General features: G+C 40.3%; 1 protein-coding gene across 1 annotated transcript in view; it reads right to left on the reverse strand.

Annotated features, from left to right (window-relative positions):
* Positions 1-3017: 3017 nt before the first annotated feature.
* LOC137967291 (uncharacterized) overlaps positions 3018-19053 on the reverse strand; it is a 65158-nt gene continuing 49122 nt past the window's right edge. The window contains 11 exon segments of the mRNA XM_068813809.1: positions 3018-3142; positions 6295-6434; positions 8429-8501; positions 10869-11003; positions 11006-11059; positions 12861-13031; positions 14532-14830; positions 15305-15460; positions 17111-17302; positions 17996-18324; positions 18483-18703. Of these exon segments, the coding sequence (XP_068669910.1) occupies positions 3120-3142; positions 6295-6434; positions 8429-8501; positions 10869-11003; positions 11006-11059; positions 12861-13031; positions 14532-14830; positions 15305-15460; positions 17111-17302; positions 17996-18324; positions 18483-18703 (1793 nt within the window). The 3' untranslated portion in view covers positions 3018-3119.

Raw genomic sequence — 19053 nt, forward strand, 5'->3', positions numbered from 1 at the left:
GCACCAGATTCTTAGATTTTGATATCGTAGCCCCTCGGGTGGACTTCCGTTGCCCCAGGTCCTCTTCACGTCTCCCAGGATTTTCTACTAGGCCCTCTGGGAAATGTGACATTTAATGTTAAAATTGCTTTTAGACGCTGCATATGTTCAGTTTAACATACTGTCTCCTCTAGTTGTTGAGGTTTTATATATACTTACTTTTGGGTGTCGGTGCATCATAAACCTTCTTTAAAATAAATGATTTATTATTCTTCATGTTTTCAGTGTTGCTCATGTATTTTTCGTTTTGTCCTAGATAGCTTCCGCTCCGGTTTCTGGGACTTCAACCAAGAAGCAATACCAGACGCCTCGACTTGGGGGCTAGCCGACAGATTGAAATCAAATGTGCTTGGATCAAAATCCAGGAAGCACTTCTCTTTTGTACTACCGAGCATATCGCAAGTGGAAGGACCTCACCGTCAGTAAGCTTAACGCGAGTGGTTTCCCTGCTAATCCCTTTTCACGATGCTTCGTACTTACAACACCTTCTCGAAGAGTCTCATTCTCCCATTGTTATAGATTCCGCTTTTTATGGTATAAGGCGGGCCCATAGTATGGCCAACATTCCCTCCCCTTCGGATAATCCTGTTGTCGAGGCGGTTAAGTCTGCCTCAAAATGGATTCTTGGTACCAGTATCGTACCCGTATCAGCCCTTTTCGTCTTGTTTGATCCATTATATTTGAGCCAATCAAACCTTGATAACCCTGTTGAATTATTGCACAATATCACTTACATGTCCTCTCATTTGCTGGTCTCTTTGGTTTAACGACCTTTCGAGAATTAGAAGAAATTTAGTTAGATATTTTCTTTAATGAAGGGTCCATAATCATAAAAGTCCTTAAAAGTAAGAAGGACCAACTTCGCAAGGAAGGTGGGGGGGGGGGGGGGGGGGGGGAAGGGATTTTTAGGCCCATTTCCAGAGAGTAGGGCTCTTGTAAGTTAGTGGCCTTCACTAAGCCTATCAGTTATGGCACTACTCGAGGAGCTTTTAAACTGGAGCTTAAAAGAATTGGGGTTGATTCGTCCAAGTTCAGGCTTCTTAAAATAAACTTATTTGGTTATTGTTTGCTTTTTGTTGTGCAGTGGAGACAAAATATGTTATTTCTGACAACTGAGCTCGCGAAGAAGGTCGTAATAACTATTTTTCTCGGCACGAGATAACTTGGACCTGGGTTCAAGGCTGGGGAATCGTGGGTAGTGACAAAGGGGTATATAAAGCCTTGTATAACACGTAGTGGTCATCTAGGTCTGCCAACTGCGTTCTGCGCTTCGTTAATTTTTGTTCTTTTACTGCTTTTTTCAGATGTTATTCCGTGGTTAGCTCGGCTGTTTTACTTTCGTTAAGTCTTGTACGATGGGCTTCTATCCTCTTGGAGCTCGAGACATGGTTTAGATGCTTTTTATCCTCGAGTTCTGTTCTGACTTTCGCGTTTTTTTTAAAGTTACAATTAATTAGTAATAGGACTTTTTGTCTTACAATTCAGGTGTAATCGTGCTCGTAAGTTTAAATTGGCCGCACTCTGCGCGCTCGACCGATTTTGAAATCACTCGCCCGATTACTCCCTGGATTGTTATCCACTCAATCGTTTTACTATTACTAATCGTGCGAGTAAGGTTTCAAAATCGGGCGAGTGCGCAGATTTGTACGACACGAAGTCCTATTACTAATTTATCTTAACTATGACAAAATTCGAGAGTAAAATGTCTTGAATCCCTCTTTGTTCAAAAAAGTTGAAATTATATTCAATCTGTTTTGCAACAGAAGAAGGAAAACATCAAGAAAGACCCCATTCAAGTGCATGTGATTGACGCGCGAATGGCGTTGATATGCAATTACAGGTATCCAATTTGGAGTTGTTCAAATTTGGGCACCCACGTGATCGCGCGAAAATTACGCAACAAACAGGCTCGCACAGAACCAATCAGATTCGAGAATTTTGTAATAGTTACGATTATAATAATGATCAACACTTATATACTTGTGCCTATGGGGCCAAACTCCAGCTAGTTTACAGTGGAAATATTGGAAATCTATTGTAAGGTCAATTGACACCTTTTGTGGAGTTGAAAAAACTATTCCTTTAATGTGCGTGTACCTGGGGTGAGAACTTACCATCAGATAACCAAAACAAACGAAAAACGTAATGAAATAGTGAGCTAATTTTTAAAGACTCTGATTTTTTTTATTAGCGGATGTTGTAAAAAAAAACTTTTTTTCACGGGCTTATGCGTTTTGCAATTCAATGCAATCAGGATGTTCGTCAAGAGGAACGGCGATAAGACAAATGTCACCTTCTCAACTGATGAATGTGTGTCCTCACTCGGTGGGTTGGGGGGGGGGAGGGGGGGGAGGGGAGGGATCAGGATGCGTTAACTTTATCTGTTTAACTTTGGAAGATCGAGCACCCGTCCGTTGGCTCAGTGGTTGAGCACCGGACTGTCACGCGGAAGGTCGTGAGTTAAACTCCGGCCGGACCAACACTCAGGGTCTTTAAATAACTGAAGAGAACGTGCTGCCTTTGCAATTACATCTGCAAATGGTTAGACTCCCTAGTCTTCTCGGATAAGGACGATAAGCCGGAGGTCCCGTCTCACAACCCTTCAATGTTCATAATCCTGTGGGACGTAAAAAAAGAACCCGCACACTTGTCGCAAAGAGTAGGGCACGTAGTTCCGGTGTTGTAGTCTGTCTTCTGTGGTATATCATGGTTGGGAGGGTAAAAGGGCGCACTTAATTGGAGCCTCGCTCTGTTGTGCGACCCCCACCACAGCCTGTTTCTCTGTTGTGGTTAAAGTGATTTAAAAAAAAATAAAAAAATAAAAAAGCAATATCTGATTCACCCAACTTTTTCGTTGATAAATAAAAAGCCACTAATTAGTCGCGATTCAGAACTTATTGATCGAAGAGATTTATGTCATTTTGTTAACTAATCCTTATTGTGGTTATGATGGGTTTCAGCAATGAAGACGCCGATTCTCCGTGACGAAGACAAGCAAATTCTTTATTTGTTTAATTAACTCTTAGTGGTCCTTAGATCACTTCTTCTTAAACGACTTTCAGACTTTGCTGTCTTCACAATTACACTTCATGGGACGGTGGATCTGGAAAAAAAATTGAATAAAACAAAAGTCATGTTATGCTTTGATGATTGCCCTTTAAAGCTAAGAATTTGTTGAGGAGCGAAGTAAATTCTGAACCGCAACGTCTCAAAAACGTTTTGAGGAACAATTCAGTGATATCGATCAGAGAGATGAAGACAATTTCGACTAGAAACTAAACGTAACGTATTAACCAGAGGTTTTTTCCTTGTGAACATATGCATTATCCTATCTTCTCGCGTTGTTGTCTTTACAACCAACCTTTTCTATCATCTTAATGCAAAGTGAAATTGGTCACTATCAATCTCCCACAGGGACACCCAACGTCAATTTTCGGAAAATATCTGTTCGGAAGACGATTTGAGATCTAGAAGTTCGGAACATTTATTGTAAAATTTATTGCTTGCCTGCCTGTCCTAGGATTTTCGAACATCAAAAAAATGGTATAATTGCCCATTTTAACGGATTTTTACCTTAAAAAGGTCACCTAGAATTTTCGGGAGCCTTTTTTCTGGCTAAAATTTTCGAAAAAGTAAATTTTGATCCCTATAATTTTCGGACCACTAGACTTTCAGCCAGGAAATCCGAACAGATGAAAAATTTTTAGGGGATAAAAAATAGCCTATATCTATAGTTTAAATACTAAAATACGTTAAACAATGCTATGTTTAAGTGGTTTTGAACTATGTTCTCGTTGGGTGCCCCTGTCTCTTTTGCAGGATATGCAAGATTAAGGGCCTGTTGTTAATTGAGGCACGGGTCTAAAAGCACGAGCAGGTCACAAAAGTTCCTTCTGCACTGATGGACAACTAAGCCAAACGTTTCCCCGAGACCTGGAACAACATATTTTTGAAGAGTGAGTATATCTATAAGGAAACTTTTGGTGTTGTTCTTTTTTCTGTAGCACAATGACATATACACTGACCTGTGACCCGCCGTGTTAATAGTGACCAGAGTTAATAATGTCAGAGATTTGTAAAAGTGCTACGCCTGATTCAAGTGACTGAATGGAGGTCACAGTGCGTTACGTTAAAGGCAGAAAGTTCTAGTCAGGTATCGTTTTATCAACGGAGTTGATAATGTAAATTGGCCACCGTACAGAGATTCTAAAAGCTGACGTTTCGAGCGTTAGCCCTTCGTCAGAGCGAATTATGGGTTACGTGCAGTTTTTATAGAAGAGTAGGAGCTACGCTATTGGTGGTAACATGGCAACGTGAAAATAGGAATATATTAGTTAAATGAAAAGCGTTCCGTGAGGATTAAGGGTGCTGATTTGGAAGATAAATTTTTGTTTCAGGTTCTTGCGGATTTCCGTCGTCCCTAGATGTAGGGAAAGGCCGCAGATAGCCATGTGTTTTATGGAGTGGTTAGAGAGATTAAAATGACGAGCGACTGGCTTAGATGCATCTGTCATTCTTCTCAACCTCGCGAAGGTCGCCAATGTATAATTTACTGCATAACGTACAGGTTATGCAATAAATGAAATTTGCGGAGGTACATGTGAAACGATCGGTGATCTTAACAGATCGCTTAGGTCCCGATATCTTGCTAGTGTTAACAATGAAAAGACAAGTTTTGCATCGTGAGCGCGCGCATTTGAAAGTGTTGGGTTGCTCGTTAGTTTTGAGCGCGCTTCTAACTAAAAGTTGCCTACGTTTTGGTCGCGTTTGAATGAAATAAGTGGAGGTTGCCAAAAAATTCTACCAGTTTCGGGATCATTTGGAGTAATTTAAAATTATTAAGAATGATACTTTGGACTGCGTGACCTCTTTATATTAAAGCCCTGTATTGACCTGAGGTGTCCGTCAGGGGACCATCCTCGGTCCACTTTTATTCTTACTATATATAAATGACCGATGACCGATGACAAATGCAGATAATAATGCAGGTAGCGATGAATCATCTCTTAGTGAGGACCTATTGAATGTGCATACTTGGTTAAATGCAAACAAACTTACTCTATATGACTAAAACAGAATTGATGCTGATAGGATCTGGCCAAAGGCTAAATACCATTGTTGCTTCCCCCTCAATCTTAATGAACGGTACTCGGGTAAAACAGGTTGTAACTAGGAAATCACTTGGTGTAACAATTGACGACAAACTCAGCTGGAATTGCCACATAGAAAAATTAACCAAAAAGACCTCTTCTGGAATCGGTGCCATGAAACGTGTTAGGCACCTGGCTCCTCCCGGCGACCTTACATTTTATATACCAAGTTTTCATACGACCTCACTTTGACTACTGTAGTACTGTTTGGGGAATCTGTGGGGTAACTTTACAAGAAGAGCTGCAAAAATTGCAAAACAGAGCAGCCCGCGTTTTAACATTCTCTAAATATGACGTTGATGCTGGCCAATAGGCCATTTTCGATATATTAAATATTCAGCTTGAAAGTGAGGCAGTGAGGACAAAGACAATAGAAACACTTGGGAATTAATGTGAAAATATTTACATATCATCCACTTTCCTTTCTCTTTGGCCTCACTGACTCGCTATCAAGCTGAATTTTAATATATCGAAAAAGGTCTATTGTTGGAAATTCTGGGGTGGAAAAATCTTGATCGCCAGCGAAACATACAAAAGGCCACCATGGTAAGCTCCGGACTATTTAGCATCGAAATTTTCTGAACGAAATACAAGCTACAATTTAAGGGACTCCGAGAATAAACTTAATGTTAGATTGCCAAGCACAAATTATTTCAAAAATAGTTCTAGTGGCGCCACACTGTGGAATCGCCTTCCTTGTAAGGTTAGGAGCGCGGAATCCCTCAGGTCGTTGAAACGCGCAATCAGCAAAACGCTATAAGGCACGGCATTCATGGAGAGCAGCTTTTTAATATAGTGTACTTTATATGTATAGTTGAGTAGTTATAATTTTGATCTTTCTGTAAATAGCTGATGAATTGCCTGTGATTAAATAAAGTTTCATTCATTCATTAATTCATTCATTTACTTGGCTCACGGATTATGGTTGAGATAACAATTAGACCGTGGACGATTTTGTACATAAGCGTTTTTTGGTGTTACTGTGAAGTGGCAATGGTCTTTTCACAGTCGATGCATTGTACATCAGAAGTGTTAAATAACGGGCCGCTTTTTTGGGAAAGCGATCAAGAGCACACTTTATTATGTTTTTACTCAAAAGTATTACCAAGGTTAAAGAAGTCAAGCTTTATCCTGTTGCTCGTGCAGTGATTCCAATAAACCAGGCTCACCCCTTCATTGGGCCATCCTCCATTAGGGTGGACACAGAAACCGTTTTGGAGGTTCTTAAGAATGCTGGTGGAAAGCCTAACAAAAAAGGGAAAGTAAAAAGTGACAAGGGCGAAAAGCTTGAATTGCTTATTTCGAAACCTTGGGAATCTTAAAATTACGAAGCAAGGATTTCAAAGTTTTGCATTCACAGCCTTGAACACTAATAATTTGATGACTAGGGCCTTCTGATTCAGGCGATCCGAGTCGTTCCATCTCGACTTGGTCCGACTTAGATTCAAGTCTACATTTCATGCATTGAAGAAATTTAGAGACGGGGTGGCGAGAAAAGGCCTCTAATAGACCTTATTCACGATAGCCGCCATGTTGGATTTGTCTTTATCATACAAATTAGCTACACACTTCTGAGGGGGCAAACAACGCAAGTTCGAGAAGTTACAACGAACATCATAGCCACACAGATGATTTGTTTTACGTTCATTGACTGTTTATCACCTAAGTAGTAAAATAGAATGCTTACACAAGTTACTTCGATGATTTTGTAGTGAAAAATGAGCAGATAACGAAGTAGAAAGTCAAAATGTCGGAGGTAATCAAAAGATATAAATTATTATAATAGGTACTTAATTCTAAAATCTAAAATGTTAATTCAATATTTCAACGAGCCGATTTTCCGTAATTTGCTTTTATTCCAATGTTTGCCCCCCAGCATAACACATGGGTACTTTACATGAGAATTTGAAAACCAACATGGCGGCTATAGTGAATAAGGGCTATTATTGTGTGTCACAAGGTATATTTCAAGTGAATTGGGGATTCATCATACTTTTATAGATAATATCTTAGCTGGTTTGCTGATTAGCTACTGTATTTCTTTCGGTTCCGTCCCACGAGGTCTTTTTAACAAAGGTCTGTTAGCAGTTAGCAGAATATTCGGTCATTATAAACATACGTAACTGATTAGAGCGTAATGTGAAGTGCTAAGTATCTACCTCATATGAACCATTTGAGCGTTAGCCCTACCGATGGAAATGGATGGGCCAACACAAGGACAGAGAAAAAAACTCTGACCAGGGTGGGAATTGAACCCACGACCTTCGGATTAGATCATCGCTGCGCTACCGACTGAGCTACAAGGTCAGACGGGAGCAAGTCGTGGGAACTGATGATATTAAAGTCACGGCAATGAATATGTACGAATACAAGAAGGGATTACGTTTTTTCAAACGTTGGCCGTGTAGTTCAATTCGCACACTGGTCAGAGTTTTTCTGTCCTTGTGTGGGCCCATTTCCATCAGTCGGACTAACGCTCACATGGTTCATATGGGGTAGATACTTAACACTTCACATTACACTCTAATCAGTTAAGTCCATTATAAACATAATCACGTGGGAGGCGCGATGGCCTCATGCTTAGTGCCCTCGACTCCGGAGCGAGTGATCCGGGTTCGGGGCCTTGCCGGGGACATACACCTTATTCCAAAATGGCTGATGATTTATTTGAATACAATTGGCCCTTGTTGCCTCGTTCAAGACAAAATATTCTTTTGAGTTTTAAGCTTACGAACGAGGCATCAAGGGCTAATTTGCAAGCAAACAAAAGAATATTTTGGTCATTTTGGAGTAAGGTGTATTGTGTTGTGTTCTTGGGCAAGACACTTTACTCTCACGGTGCATCTATCGATCCACCCTGGTGTATAAATGGGTACCAGCGAATTTAACGCTGGGGGTAGCCCTGCAATGAACTAGCATCCCATCCAGGGGGGAGTAGAACTATCCCTAATCGCTTCATACTACAGAAATCGGGATAAGCTCCGGCCTAATTGGCCACTTGGTTCGTAAGCAGACTTTGGGTTTTTTTCATCCCTGCGAAATAATGACTCGTTACGTCGATGGGCACAAGAATAATTCGTGCCTTGACATTTAACGGTTCCCTTCGTTGGGATTAAGAAATGCAGTTCTTTTTCTCCAGTTCCTGGGACCCGGGCAAGATCCCCAGGTTAACATTTCCGCGGCATGGTATTTCTTTTGACTTTCTTTCTTTTTCCATTTTTTCTAGATAACATACGTACCTCTCGTGTCGTGAAATACTCAGGTCGCATGTGTCCTTCAGCATCATTTTCTTGCCATACGTTGGATTATTATCTAGGAAACAGTACAAATGATACTTATTAGGATCCGGGTATTTTTCTTCTCTATTTATCGAGACCTTTATGTTAATTCCAATGTTTCCCTGCTATTATTGATTTCTTTTACGTATAATCTGTTTAGTGTGTTTAAGATGGGAGGCGAACAGGTAACTTTTTTCTTCTCCTTACAAAGTTTGCGTTCGTCTCGTCAACCGTAACAAAACAACAATATTTGTATTTTTCTACAGTCTTCTTCCTTGTGATAGGTTTGGTATACCGAAATATGCGAAACAAAAAGGGGACGTGGGCATACAAATCAGTAATGAAATTTCCAAAATTTTAATTTTTTTTAACTTTCAGGATATCTGTATCGCAAATGAAATACTATTTTCTCCTAACTGAAAGGCATTTTAAAAAGAGAAACGATGAAAAAGGATACCACTTAATTAAAGAGGCACTGTCACGGTCGCGCATGCGCTAGATCTTTGAATCGAAACTTGAAAGTTCTCAAGTTTGGAAAGGTGCAGACAATATGGAGGCCGCTGTAGCATACAGAATTTGAAGCACAACTAGTGATTCAATCTCGTCAAGAAATCAAAGCAGAGCAGTCAAAATACCAATGTAGCATCTATTATGAAGAGAAACGTTTTGAGCGTGAATTTATGAGAAATTCGACGTATTATGTAATCAAACTGGTAGCCGTTTCGCTATATTAACAAGGATCGAAGTCCGTCTTCGTGGCTCCTTTGTAGCTAAATGTTAGAGACCACTACACCATCGTTTGTTGATAAGCGTTTACTATCTTCGCTCTGAAATTTGTATTGAATATTTTGAAGAAAAACTTGCATTTAGATTAGCGTAACTACACTGGTTGTGTTTATTGTTGCACAAATTATGAAATCGCCAGCGGTGAATAAAACACGGCTGATTTTTTTACTCCGCTTACCGTCTTTCGACTTCAAAGTCGTCTCTTGGAAATAAATGCACTCTCTTTCACCTTTGAAATGACATGTTAATCTGATAATGTTTGGAACTATTCTTTGATTGCACTCACGTGATAAGACGGCCATGTTGGTGCCAAAACAGAAAATTGTAGCTCAAGTTTTGCATAATAATTGAGTCAAATTCCCAAAAGACGTTTTCGCTATTGTTCTTTCCATCAACATGGCCGCCGTGACGTCAGGTGCAATCAAAGAATACCACTTAGAAAAAACAGATTTAAATGTGAGCGTTAGGCCCCGTCCACACGCATCCGGAGATTTTTGTATCCGCAAATTTTTTTATGCGGATACAAAAATATCTGCGTCCACACGTAGAGTATACGAATCGTATACGACCGTCCACACGTATCCGATTCGTATCCGGAAATCTCAAAAGATTAGTCAACAGAGCATGCGCATTACAAAGAAAGCTGAGCCTGCGATAATTTTGGCGCCAAATTCGCGGCTTTTTTGTTTGTTTACTTGAGGTTTCAACACGTGTGAGCTTGAAGAACGAAAAACATTCCTGTTAAAAAACACCATAAAAAATGTCTCAATTAAGAGAAAAATAGAAAAAAACCAAAGACAACTCATTTGTTTCTTTTGAGAAGTCTTTGGCGTCTGATTCCTGAATCAGATATGGCTAGAAGCCGCACAATGCTTAGACGTCTTCTCAAGTAGTTAAAGTTTAGATTTAACATTGCAACATTTACTTCGAGACACGCTATTAGGCTTGAAAGTAGTCCTAGTAGCATTGAACACACAACGTTTCTGCTCGCCGCCATTTTGGAAAATCTCGCGCGGAAAAAGACTGGTTCTGATACTGTGACGTCAGCGTATACAAACATATACGGATACGAGCGTCCACACGTATCCGGATACACAGCGTATACAGATATTTCCACTCTGGAGAGCGTATGCAGAAATCTCCGGATACACCGAGCGTATACGGCGAACACGTGTGGACGCTAGGTGTATCCGCATAAATTAATTTGCGGATACAAAAATCTCCGGATACGTGTGGACGGGGCCGACAGTGTTTCCGGTCACACTTCACTGAATTCAAGTGACAGTGAACAAACGTGGCATGATATTTGTGTTGGTTTTTATTTATTGGACTCCAAATCATCGATAATAAACAAAAAAAAATGCATTTTATTGCTTTTCGAAAAACGTGTATGTCTACCCTTAAACAGAAGAAGTAAAAAAAAAAAAAAAAAAAAAAAATAATAATAATAAAGTCCGTCAAAGTCTCTGGGTGTGGGAAATACTGCGCATTTCATCGCATGATAGTGTCCCTTTAAGAAACACAGCAATCTTTCATTGAATTGAGAACGAATTTGCCATGTTGTCTGTGGCCCTTGAAGGACTGGGATTAACAAAGAAAGAAAAACAGGTCTCACCTTCAGGGCAGACCACTTTCTTGCTGCACTTGTGGTGAATAACACCGTCCCAATCCAATACAAATATCATGTCTGTCTCATTACAAGCAGTGCCTCTTGTTTTGGTGAGAATGAGATAAGCTCCATCTGGGGGGAACAGCCTCCAGTGTTAGGGGTGACACAGAAATCGTCATAGCTGCGTATTCCACTCTCTATGAAAGGACGAGGACTGTTATTACGTTTACGAATGCAGATAGCATGGAGGACTTAATAACTTGCAATTAAGTATTTATCACCCACTGAGATCACCAGCAAACCATTTAGAACGTTTCCAGATGCCATTGTCGGCATTGATTTTCAGTTTACTGTTCTGTTTTGGACGAATTGACATGATTCTATACACATAACTGCAACTAAGCAAGTTTTACAGCGGATAGTTAATTTTCTTCCGCTCAACTTTGCATTAAGACAACTCGAAGTCTTTAGAGCCATACATGTTGATAGTTCTTAATGATAACAGAGATTTTAAGCGAGTCTAAAGCGCAAATGAGGCAGCTCATGTGAGACCAAAGACCGAGACTGCGTTCTTGGTCTTAGAGGAAGAATGCTCTATTTTTCGGTTGGCTGCATAGGTTCTTTTTTTAAATACTAATACCAACTTTATTCATTGAATACAGTGAAAGGGAGAGATACCAGATGTTATCCCTATACGAGGGTATTCGCCCGGATGTTATTGATCTAGAGTCGATTTTGATGAGGGAGGAAAACAGGAGTACCCGGAGAAAAACCGTCAGAGTCAGATTGAGATCGACTGAAACTCAGCCCACATACGACATCGAGGCCAGGGTTGAACCCGGGTCGCAGAGGTGGGATTAAGATTACTCAATAACCTGTCAAAGTGGAAGTCTATCCGAAAAGAGATTGAGCACTGCATTCATTACGACAACCTGGGAGGGAGGGGGGGGGGGGGGGGGTCAAAACACAAGGACTGATAATTTCATTTAAAAGTGGAGACTTTACGAAGCTCACACAGAAGAGATAAACATGATCGAGAATTAATACAATTTAAATGCTATAGAATTATACCTTTAAACAAATTTGTGGCACTCTTTATTTCCTTTCAAACGCGACTTATTTTGCTATGTCATGTTTGCAATGGAACATTTAAATTTTAAATCTAATTTATTTCCATTTCTGGAGTTCCTTGTCAGTCATGGGCATACCGCCTGAAGGACAGGGGCACCCAACGAATCTGTTCCTCACATTATCTGTTCCCCAGAGGAATCTTGCTGGCTGGCAAAAGTACAGGTGTTTCGTTGAGCTGGCTGGGAAATTTTGTTATTGATAGAGATTTTGCCTGGGAATTACTGACTTTTTCTAGCATTTCAACCCGAGCTGGCTGTAGAAACTCTGAAGAATGAGGACGACTAAAAAAAAAAAAAAAAAAGAACCCCATAACCCCATCCCTCTCCCAGAGAATAGTCACAAACATACGATGGCTGGCCAGAGTGATTGCGCTTGCGGAAAAACCTGTTTTGTCCCGGTTTTGTCCCTTTTGTTCGGTCGTTTTGGATCGAGGGATTTGAAAGCGCGCGGAATTCCTGGCTGGAAAATTAATTTGATCAGCTGGCTGGGGAATTTCTTGTGTGTCTTGCTGGGAAAAGGCAACAGATAATGTTTTCCCAGCAACACTGAAAAACACCTGAAAATGCCTTAATAACATTTATTTTCATTAACTGGGGTATAATAATACATTTTACAACAAATTGGTCGTTGGATGCCCCTGGAAGGACAACATTTTTTTGGAATTGTACCTAAATTTTTTGCCGCGTTAACGTTTACGTTTATACAAGAATTTTACTATGAAATTCTTCACCAGAGATGTAAGGATCTGGGAAACACACTTAACATATGAATACCCGCTTTTTTGACCTGGTCCATTGATGAGGGCTACTCAAGAGAAGCGCTTTTGCTCCGGGTTAATAACGCTCACTAAGACACATACTCGCTTACCTGGGCAGTACATGCAGGGTCGTTCATCCACTGTAGGGATGGTGAGGTCACAGTTGTTTCCTCCACACCGTGGTTTGGGATTACTGCAAGTCTTGTATCGTCTCTGCTTACCATGTTCACACAGCTTGTCACATCGCACCCACTCACTCCATTTCGAAAATCCACCATTCACTAAATAAATTACCAAACGGAACCACCACTAAGAGGAGGTTCCAATGAAAGGGTGATAGAAGAAGTATCATTGTCTTTATACAAAAAGACGGATTAATGGCTTTTCCGTATGAGGACTCGGCTCAACTTAAAGACCGAGTTTTTCAAGACTTCATGGAGCAATTTCAGCCATCACTTTCTCGTGATTCCACCATATTATGTCGGGTTTGATTCTTCAAAACTGTGTTTGAAACGACGTATTAAACTGAGAGGCAACTTTAACAAAATCCAGTTTTAAAGAAGCTAAACTGAAGAAAGGAAATCGATCAATCCAAGGCATATTTTAATCATCTGTCGGGACATTTCTAAATCCTGAAACACCGATAAGTAATGTAATAGGACTGAGTGCGGTCCAATTCGCCCTTTTATCATACCAGAGATAACAAAATCGATTTGTTTATCATGAGTATGATTACAGACCGATTTGGACGATACGAAGTCCTTTTTCCAATTAATCATGAAAATTACAATTTCCGAGAAAAGAAGAAGAGTCACGTTACGAAAGAAAGGGAAAATTTACATTAAAAGACTGACAAAGGAGGTGTAAATTGTTTAATGTCGCTCTGAAAGAAAGAAAGAAAGAAAGAAAGAAAGAAAGAAAGCTCCAATTTAGAAGTCGGTACACTGTATCTATGGTGATTGAAACCAAGGCTGTGATTGGTTGATTATACAACAAACTTTGAGTGTGATTGGCTTATTGAACTGTGCGACAACAACTTGTCAAGTGAATTATTGGAAAATAAAAGTCTTTTAAACCGACCACAATCGAGGAAATTGCAATTTTTATGATTATGCCCTATATCAAGTTTTTTAAGGGTTGCGGATTCACTTTGGAATGTGTTATTCGCTATCAATGCAGTTATTATAAGAGCCTAGATCAGCAGGTATTTTTTACAGGTCATAGGTCAGGCTTACAGGTCACTGTTTAAGTGTAACAATGATAAAACAACCCGAAACCCTTAATTTATGCTAACCCTAGTTATTTTAGCGATGTCATGACAATGACCTCTAAATCTGACCTGTGACCTGTAATACCTGCCTTAGATCCACTAAGTGCTCACTTTTCCATACTCTGGGAAGCTTTTACCATTGGCTTTCCTATGACGTCATATTATTATCAATATACGCAGCCAAATAGAAAATCGGCCTCTTCAAAACACACGCTCAGCGGGCCGCAAAAGACTGACAGCGGGCTGCTAATGCTATATCAGCCGTGCAGCTGATTGGTTCTTGCTTCAACTTTGTGATATGCTTATTATTTATAGACGATTTTACGCATTTTTTCGGTAATTTTAAATAAGTGCATTTGCGGCTCTCGCGCTTCGCGCTCGGGCCGCAAATGACACTACGCAGGCGCAAATAAACAATATTCCCGAAAAAAGTCTCTTATGCGTTCCGTTACGGATGCATAAAATTCTTACTGCAAGTTAAAATCTCGTTATGCAAACGCAAATATCTTACCTGGTTTTCTATCTCCATCACAGTCATCTTCATTCACCCAGTACCAGATCACTCCGGGATCTTTCATACCACCGGACGAGATCCAATAAGCGGGGTGTCGTTCCGTCCCTCCCCAAATAATTGAACCTGAGGGGTAGTACGTTGGGCTGCTTGAAGTCGTAAGGAGAGCTTCTCTATGTGTTCCTTCGGCATCGAACCAGGGCATTCTCTTGTTAAGGGAATTCCACCACGAGTATTGCCAGTCGTTAAACTTTCGAATAAGTTGCACGTTCGTTTGCTGGTTATTTGTTGTCATAAAACTTAAGAATCGAAAGAAATCAAAGATGGTTACACCTTAAAAGGAAAATGAAATCCACCCCGTGCTAACTTACGAACTTTGGTTAGCGCTATCGAAAAGAGTAACATTATTGCGTTACTTTATTTGATTAAATTACTCCAAGTAAGGCTTAGAAAGGCTCACTTGGCCTAAATCAGGTAGTAAAGCTATCGAGGATGAGCAAGGGATAACGTAACCATTCGTATAGGCGTATGCAGTACCATAGTAGAGGGGCAACTACCAACTATAGTTGGTAGCGGGGTTAGCTCTACTAACTAACCCCTCTGCTAACTATGGTAGTACTGCATACACTGGTAAAGATGTGGTTAGTGAAATTTAATTTGAACAAAGCTGCTAAACAATTTAAAGTGTTAAGAACACCTACATGGCGCCTGAGACATCAGGCGTTAACATTCAATTCCGTGGCATACAACTTGAAGAACTCACTAAACCAAACCTGTAAGAGGATGGAGCTTGAAAAATGCCTCCCCAATGACGACGAGAGTTTGCATCCATCATATACTGGAATGACCCATTGTTGCTGAGATTTTTAATGCTATCCGCTAATTTTAAAATAGAGTAGTCCTTATGTAATGCCGGGATTAGCTGATTTCTGAAAATGATCACAAATGGGAAAATTCTTAGATGATCCTAACTCACACCATATAGCCATATAGGAATATTTCATTGTCTATTTTTTTTTCATTAATCATCATTTATATTTGGTAATTCCTAGTTTGTATCAATTGTATTGCCGCGTTAAGTTTTAGTTTTCCTTTTTGGACAACTAACCCCCCCCCCCCTACATTAGCTAACAGTGCCAGCAAGATGTCAGTATATAACCAGCAGAAGACCATAATTAACCCAAACTGTCGATTTCTCTCATTTGGCCTTGGGCTATCAGCCATTTACAGCATTAACTAGTATTGTAGGGTAATGTGAAGTGCTATTTTTTACCCATGTGAACATCAGCCCTAATAATGGGAATGGGCCCACACAAGGACAGAGAAAAACTCTGGCCAGTGTGGGAAATTGAACCCACGACCCCCAGGCTAGATTTCCGCTGCTCTAACGACAGAGCTACAAGGTCAGGCGGGAACAGGTCCTGGGAATTGAAGATGTCAAATTCACGGCAACGAATATGTACAGCACTTCACATTCAGTTACCATACAATAGTAAATGTAAAGTGCTACACGGCCAACGTTTGCAAAAACGTAATCCTTCCTTGTACTTGTATATATTCATTGTCGTGAATTTGACATCTTCAATTCCAAGGACCTGCTCCCGTCTGACCTTGTAGCTCTGTCGTTAGAGCAGCGGAAATCTAGCCTGGGGGTCGTGGGTTCAATTTCCCACAGTGGCCAGAGTTTTTCTCTGTCCTTGTGTGGGCCTAATTTCATTAGTAAGTCTAATGCTCACATGGTTTACATGTGTAGAAAACAGCACTTCACATTACCCTACAATAGTTAATTCTGTTGAATAAAGTGCTACACGGCCAACGTTTGCAAAAACGTAATCCTTATAATTTACGGTATTATCCACAGTCGATTCCCGATAACTCGAACCTTTAAGACGAATTGAAAAAAGGGTTCGAGTTATTGGGAGGAAGTTATGAAGATACAGGAACTGAAGTTAAATGTACCTTAAACCAATGAAACCTGAACTGGACTGACGCGTTTAGTGGAATGCAAAAAAGGACAAAGACTACGGGGCTGCTTCAAAATAAATGAATGATTTGGACTGCAGTACACCGTTTCTTTAGATTTGTCACGCACTGACAGACGTAGGTCGAGTTGTTGAGGGTACAAAAATATATAGGAAATAATGACATGAAAGGGAAACAAAAATTGGTTCGAGTTACAGGGAGGCTCGATTTATCGAGGGTTCCAGTTACCGAGGGTAAAGTTGCAGTTGAAATGTATGAAGGAAACCCAGGGGAGATCGAATTTGGTGCGAGTGCGCGCGAGGTTCGAGTTATCGGAAGGCGACTGTGAATACACGTCCAGCCAAATAATAGCCAATCACATTGGGCCTAATGACTGTAACCAACATGATTGGTCCACAATCGAGGGTATCGCTCGCGCTAAACGCAAAATCGTGTGCAGAGCGCATTGCTGCTACTTTTATTTTCCGTGAAAAGTTACAGTAGCCGTTCTAAAAATAGACAATACCGTATTTTGGCACTAGGAAATGATTTTTTTTCTCGAGCTATCGCATTTGGAGATCTACGTGTTATCACTACCGTAAACGTAATTTAATTACCTTATGGGGACCTGAGCACGAGACCAGTTGTTATGGGCGCTTGTGACTATTAGGGTGAATGCCCCATCAGATGTGGTCATGTCACAATAAACAGGGAGGTACTGACAACTATTTACTCTTATCATTTGGAAACCATCTTCATACTTGTTGCCAGCTCTCAGTCCGTGCAGCTTCAAGTCATTGCATGACAATCTAAACGGAAGAAATTGCTCTTACACATCCACATGACAACAAAGAAAGGCACGATTCAATAGCACTTGACACTCTTCTACTGCTTCCCTAATCAGAAGTTTTTTTTAGAGGTCGCAATGCTTTCGGTTCGCACAATTAATGACCTCTACAAAGCAATGTCGCCTTGTTGGGAAAGACGCGCGGGATCAGGAGAACGGATTTTTTAACCCTTGGTAACCTCTGTTGTGTCGAATATTTCAGTTTTTGCAGACATTGTTAGCGAAAGACGGGCGGCCTCTAGGTGAACCGTCTGTCTGTGATGTTTTTGTTTAAGACCGAGTTGATTTATGGGGTACATTAAGAGCTGAGTTCAGTCTGTTTACATGAGTTTCTAAGGTTAAATCCGGGTCTTTCGCTGATCGTGGAAGGTTACAAAGCGAATTATGGCTCTTTTAATAGGCATCATCTCGAGGCTCTGGGGAATAAATATAAGGATTTGTATGAGTTTTTTCCCCAGAGCCTCGAGATGATACCTTTTCTTTAAGACTGAATTCTAATACATTGAAAGTGGGCTATTTTCACTAAATTCTTGACACTATTTCTTCAAGCGTGTTATCATAGGCCCCAATGTTAGAATTAAAAATGAGTTTTTCTATTTTTTATAAATTAATATATATCACTTTAAAAATCGTAATATCACTTGATGATGCTGACCTTGCTCCCTCTCTCATCCAATATCTCACTACAGATGGCTTGGGCTTTTCTTTCAAATACGTTGGCGATACAGAAAGGTTATTGTACACCAAAGTTCCCGAAGTGTCATCGGCAATAGAGGTACTACTCAAGAGCAAATCACTTGTCAAGCCAAGTCTAGGCATTCGCTTCGCCAAGTTATTGTCTTCATCCCACAAATCAAATTTCTTGATTAATTTAATTGCGGTTTGTTTGTCGCAAGTTGAGAGAAAAGTGTAATCACGAGGTGCCTCCCAGATTCCACCCCAACGGTTTTTTTCATCTGCCTCGATGCGATACTGAAAGTACTCCTGTCAGAATGAAAAAGGTAAGAAACAACGATTATTTAGGAAAGTCAAATTAACTTGGGGTACGCAATTAAAGGGAAGAAAAGGAATACGAGACAGTCAGGATTATTTTTTAAGGATTGATTTGTGGTATCTTTGAGAACAAAAAAAACATCAGTTACCTGAGATTTATCAAAATCCTTAATAGCGTCCGCAAAACCAAGAATCGAAAAATCTTCATTTAAAGAGGGTTTGTGGATGTTTCTCTGTTTCACGTTGTCGCCGTCCCACCCTGTGTGAGCCTTACTTGTTAAAAGCAATGTCCAGGGCCCTCCATCCGCGGAAAAGTCGCAGTATGTCTTGACTTCGTGTAGTCCAGGCGGCTTAATTGTAAAAATACCATCTGGAAAACGCAAAAAGACTGTTTTGTAATGAAACTTCTGAGTCTATACAGGTTGGGGTTGAAGCAGGTGTGTGGACCGAAATATGTTATTTGGAATGTTTGAGTTTTTAATTACTATATGGAAAAGGAAAAAAAAGAAAAGGGACTTTATTTGAGTGTCTAGTCGTTCTAGCGCTGTAACACTATTTGGGGACACTTAAAGTGAAATTAACAATTAACGCAAATCAAGCCAAAAGTTGGTTTTTGAGGAGAAGGGAAACCGGAGTGCCCGTTGAAAACCTGGGTGATAGAGAAGTTTTCAAATAGCCGTGGAAAATTGCTGCAATTGCTAAGCTTAGTGATTGGTTTAA

The sequence above is a fragment of the Montipora foliosa genome, chromosome 8, assembly GCF_036669935.1.
Source record: "Montipora foliosa isolate CH-2021 chromosome 8, ASM3666993v2, whole genome shotgun sequence".
NCBI classification, from domain to species: domain Eukaryota; kingdom Metazoa; phylum Cnidaria; class Anthozoa; order Scleractinia; family Acroporidae; genus Montipora; species Montipora foliosa.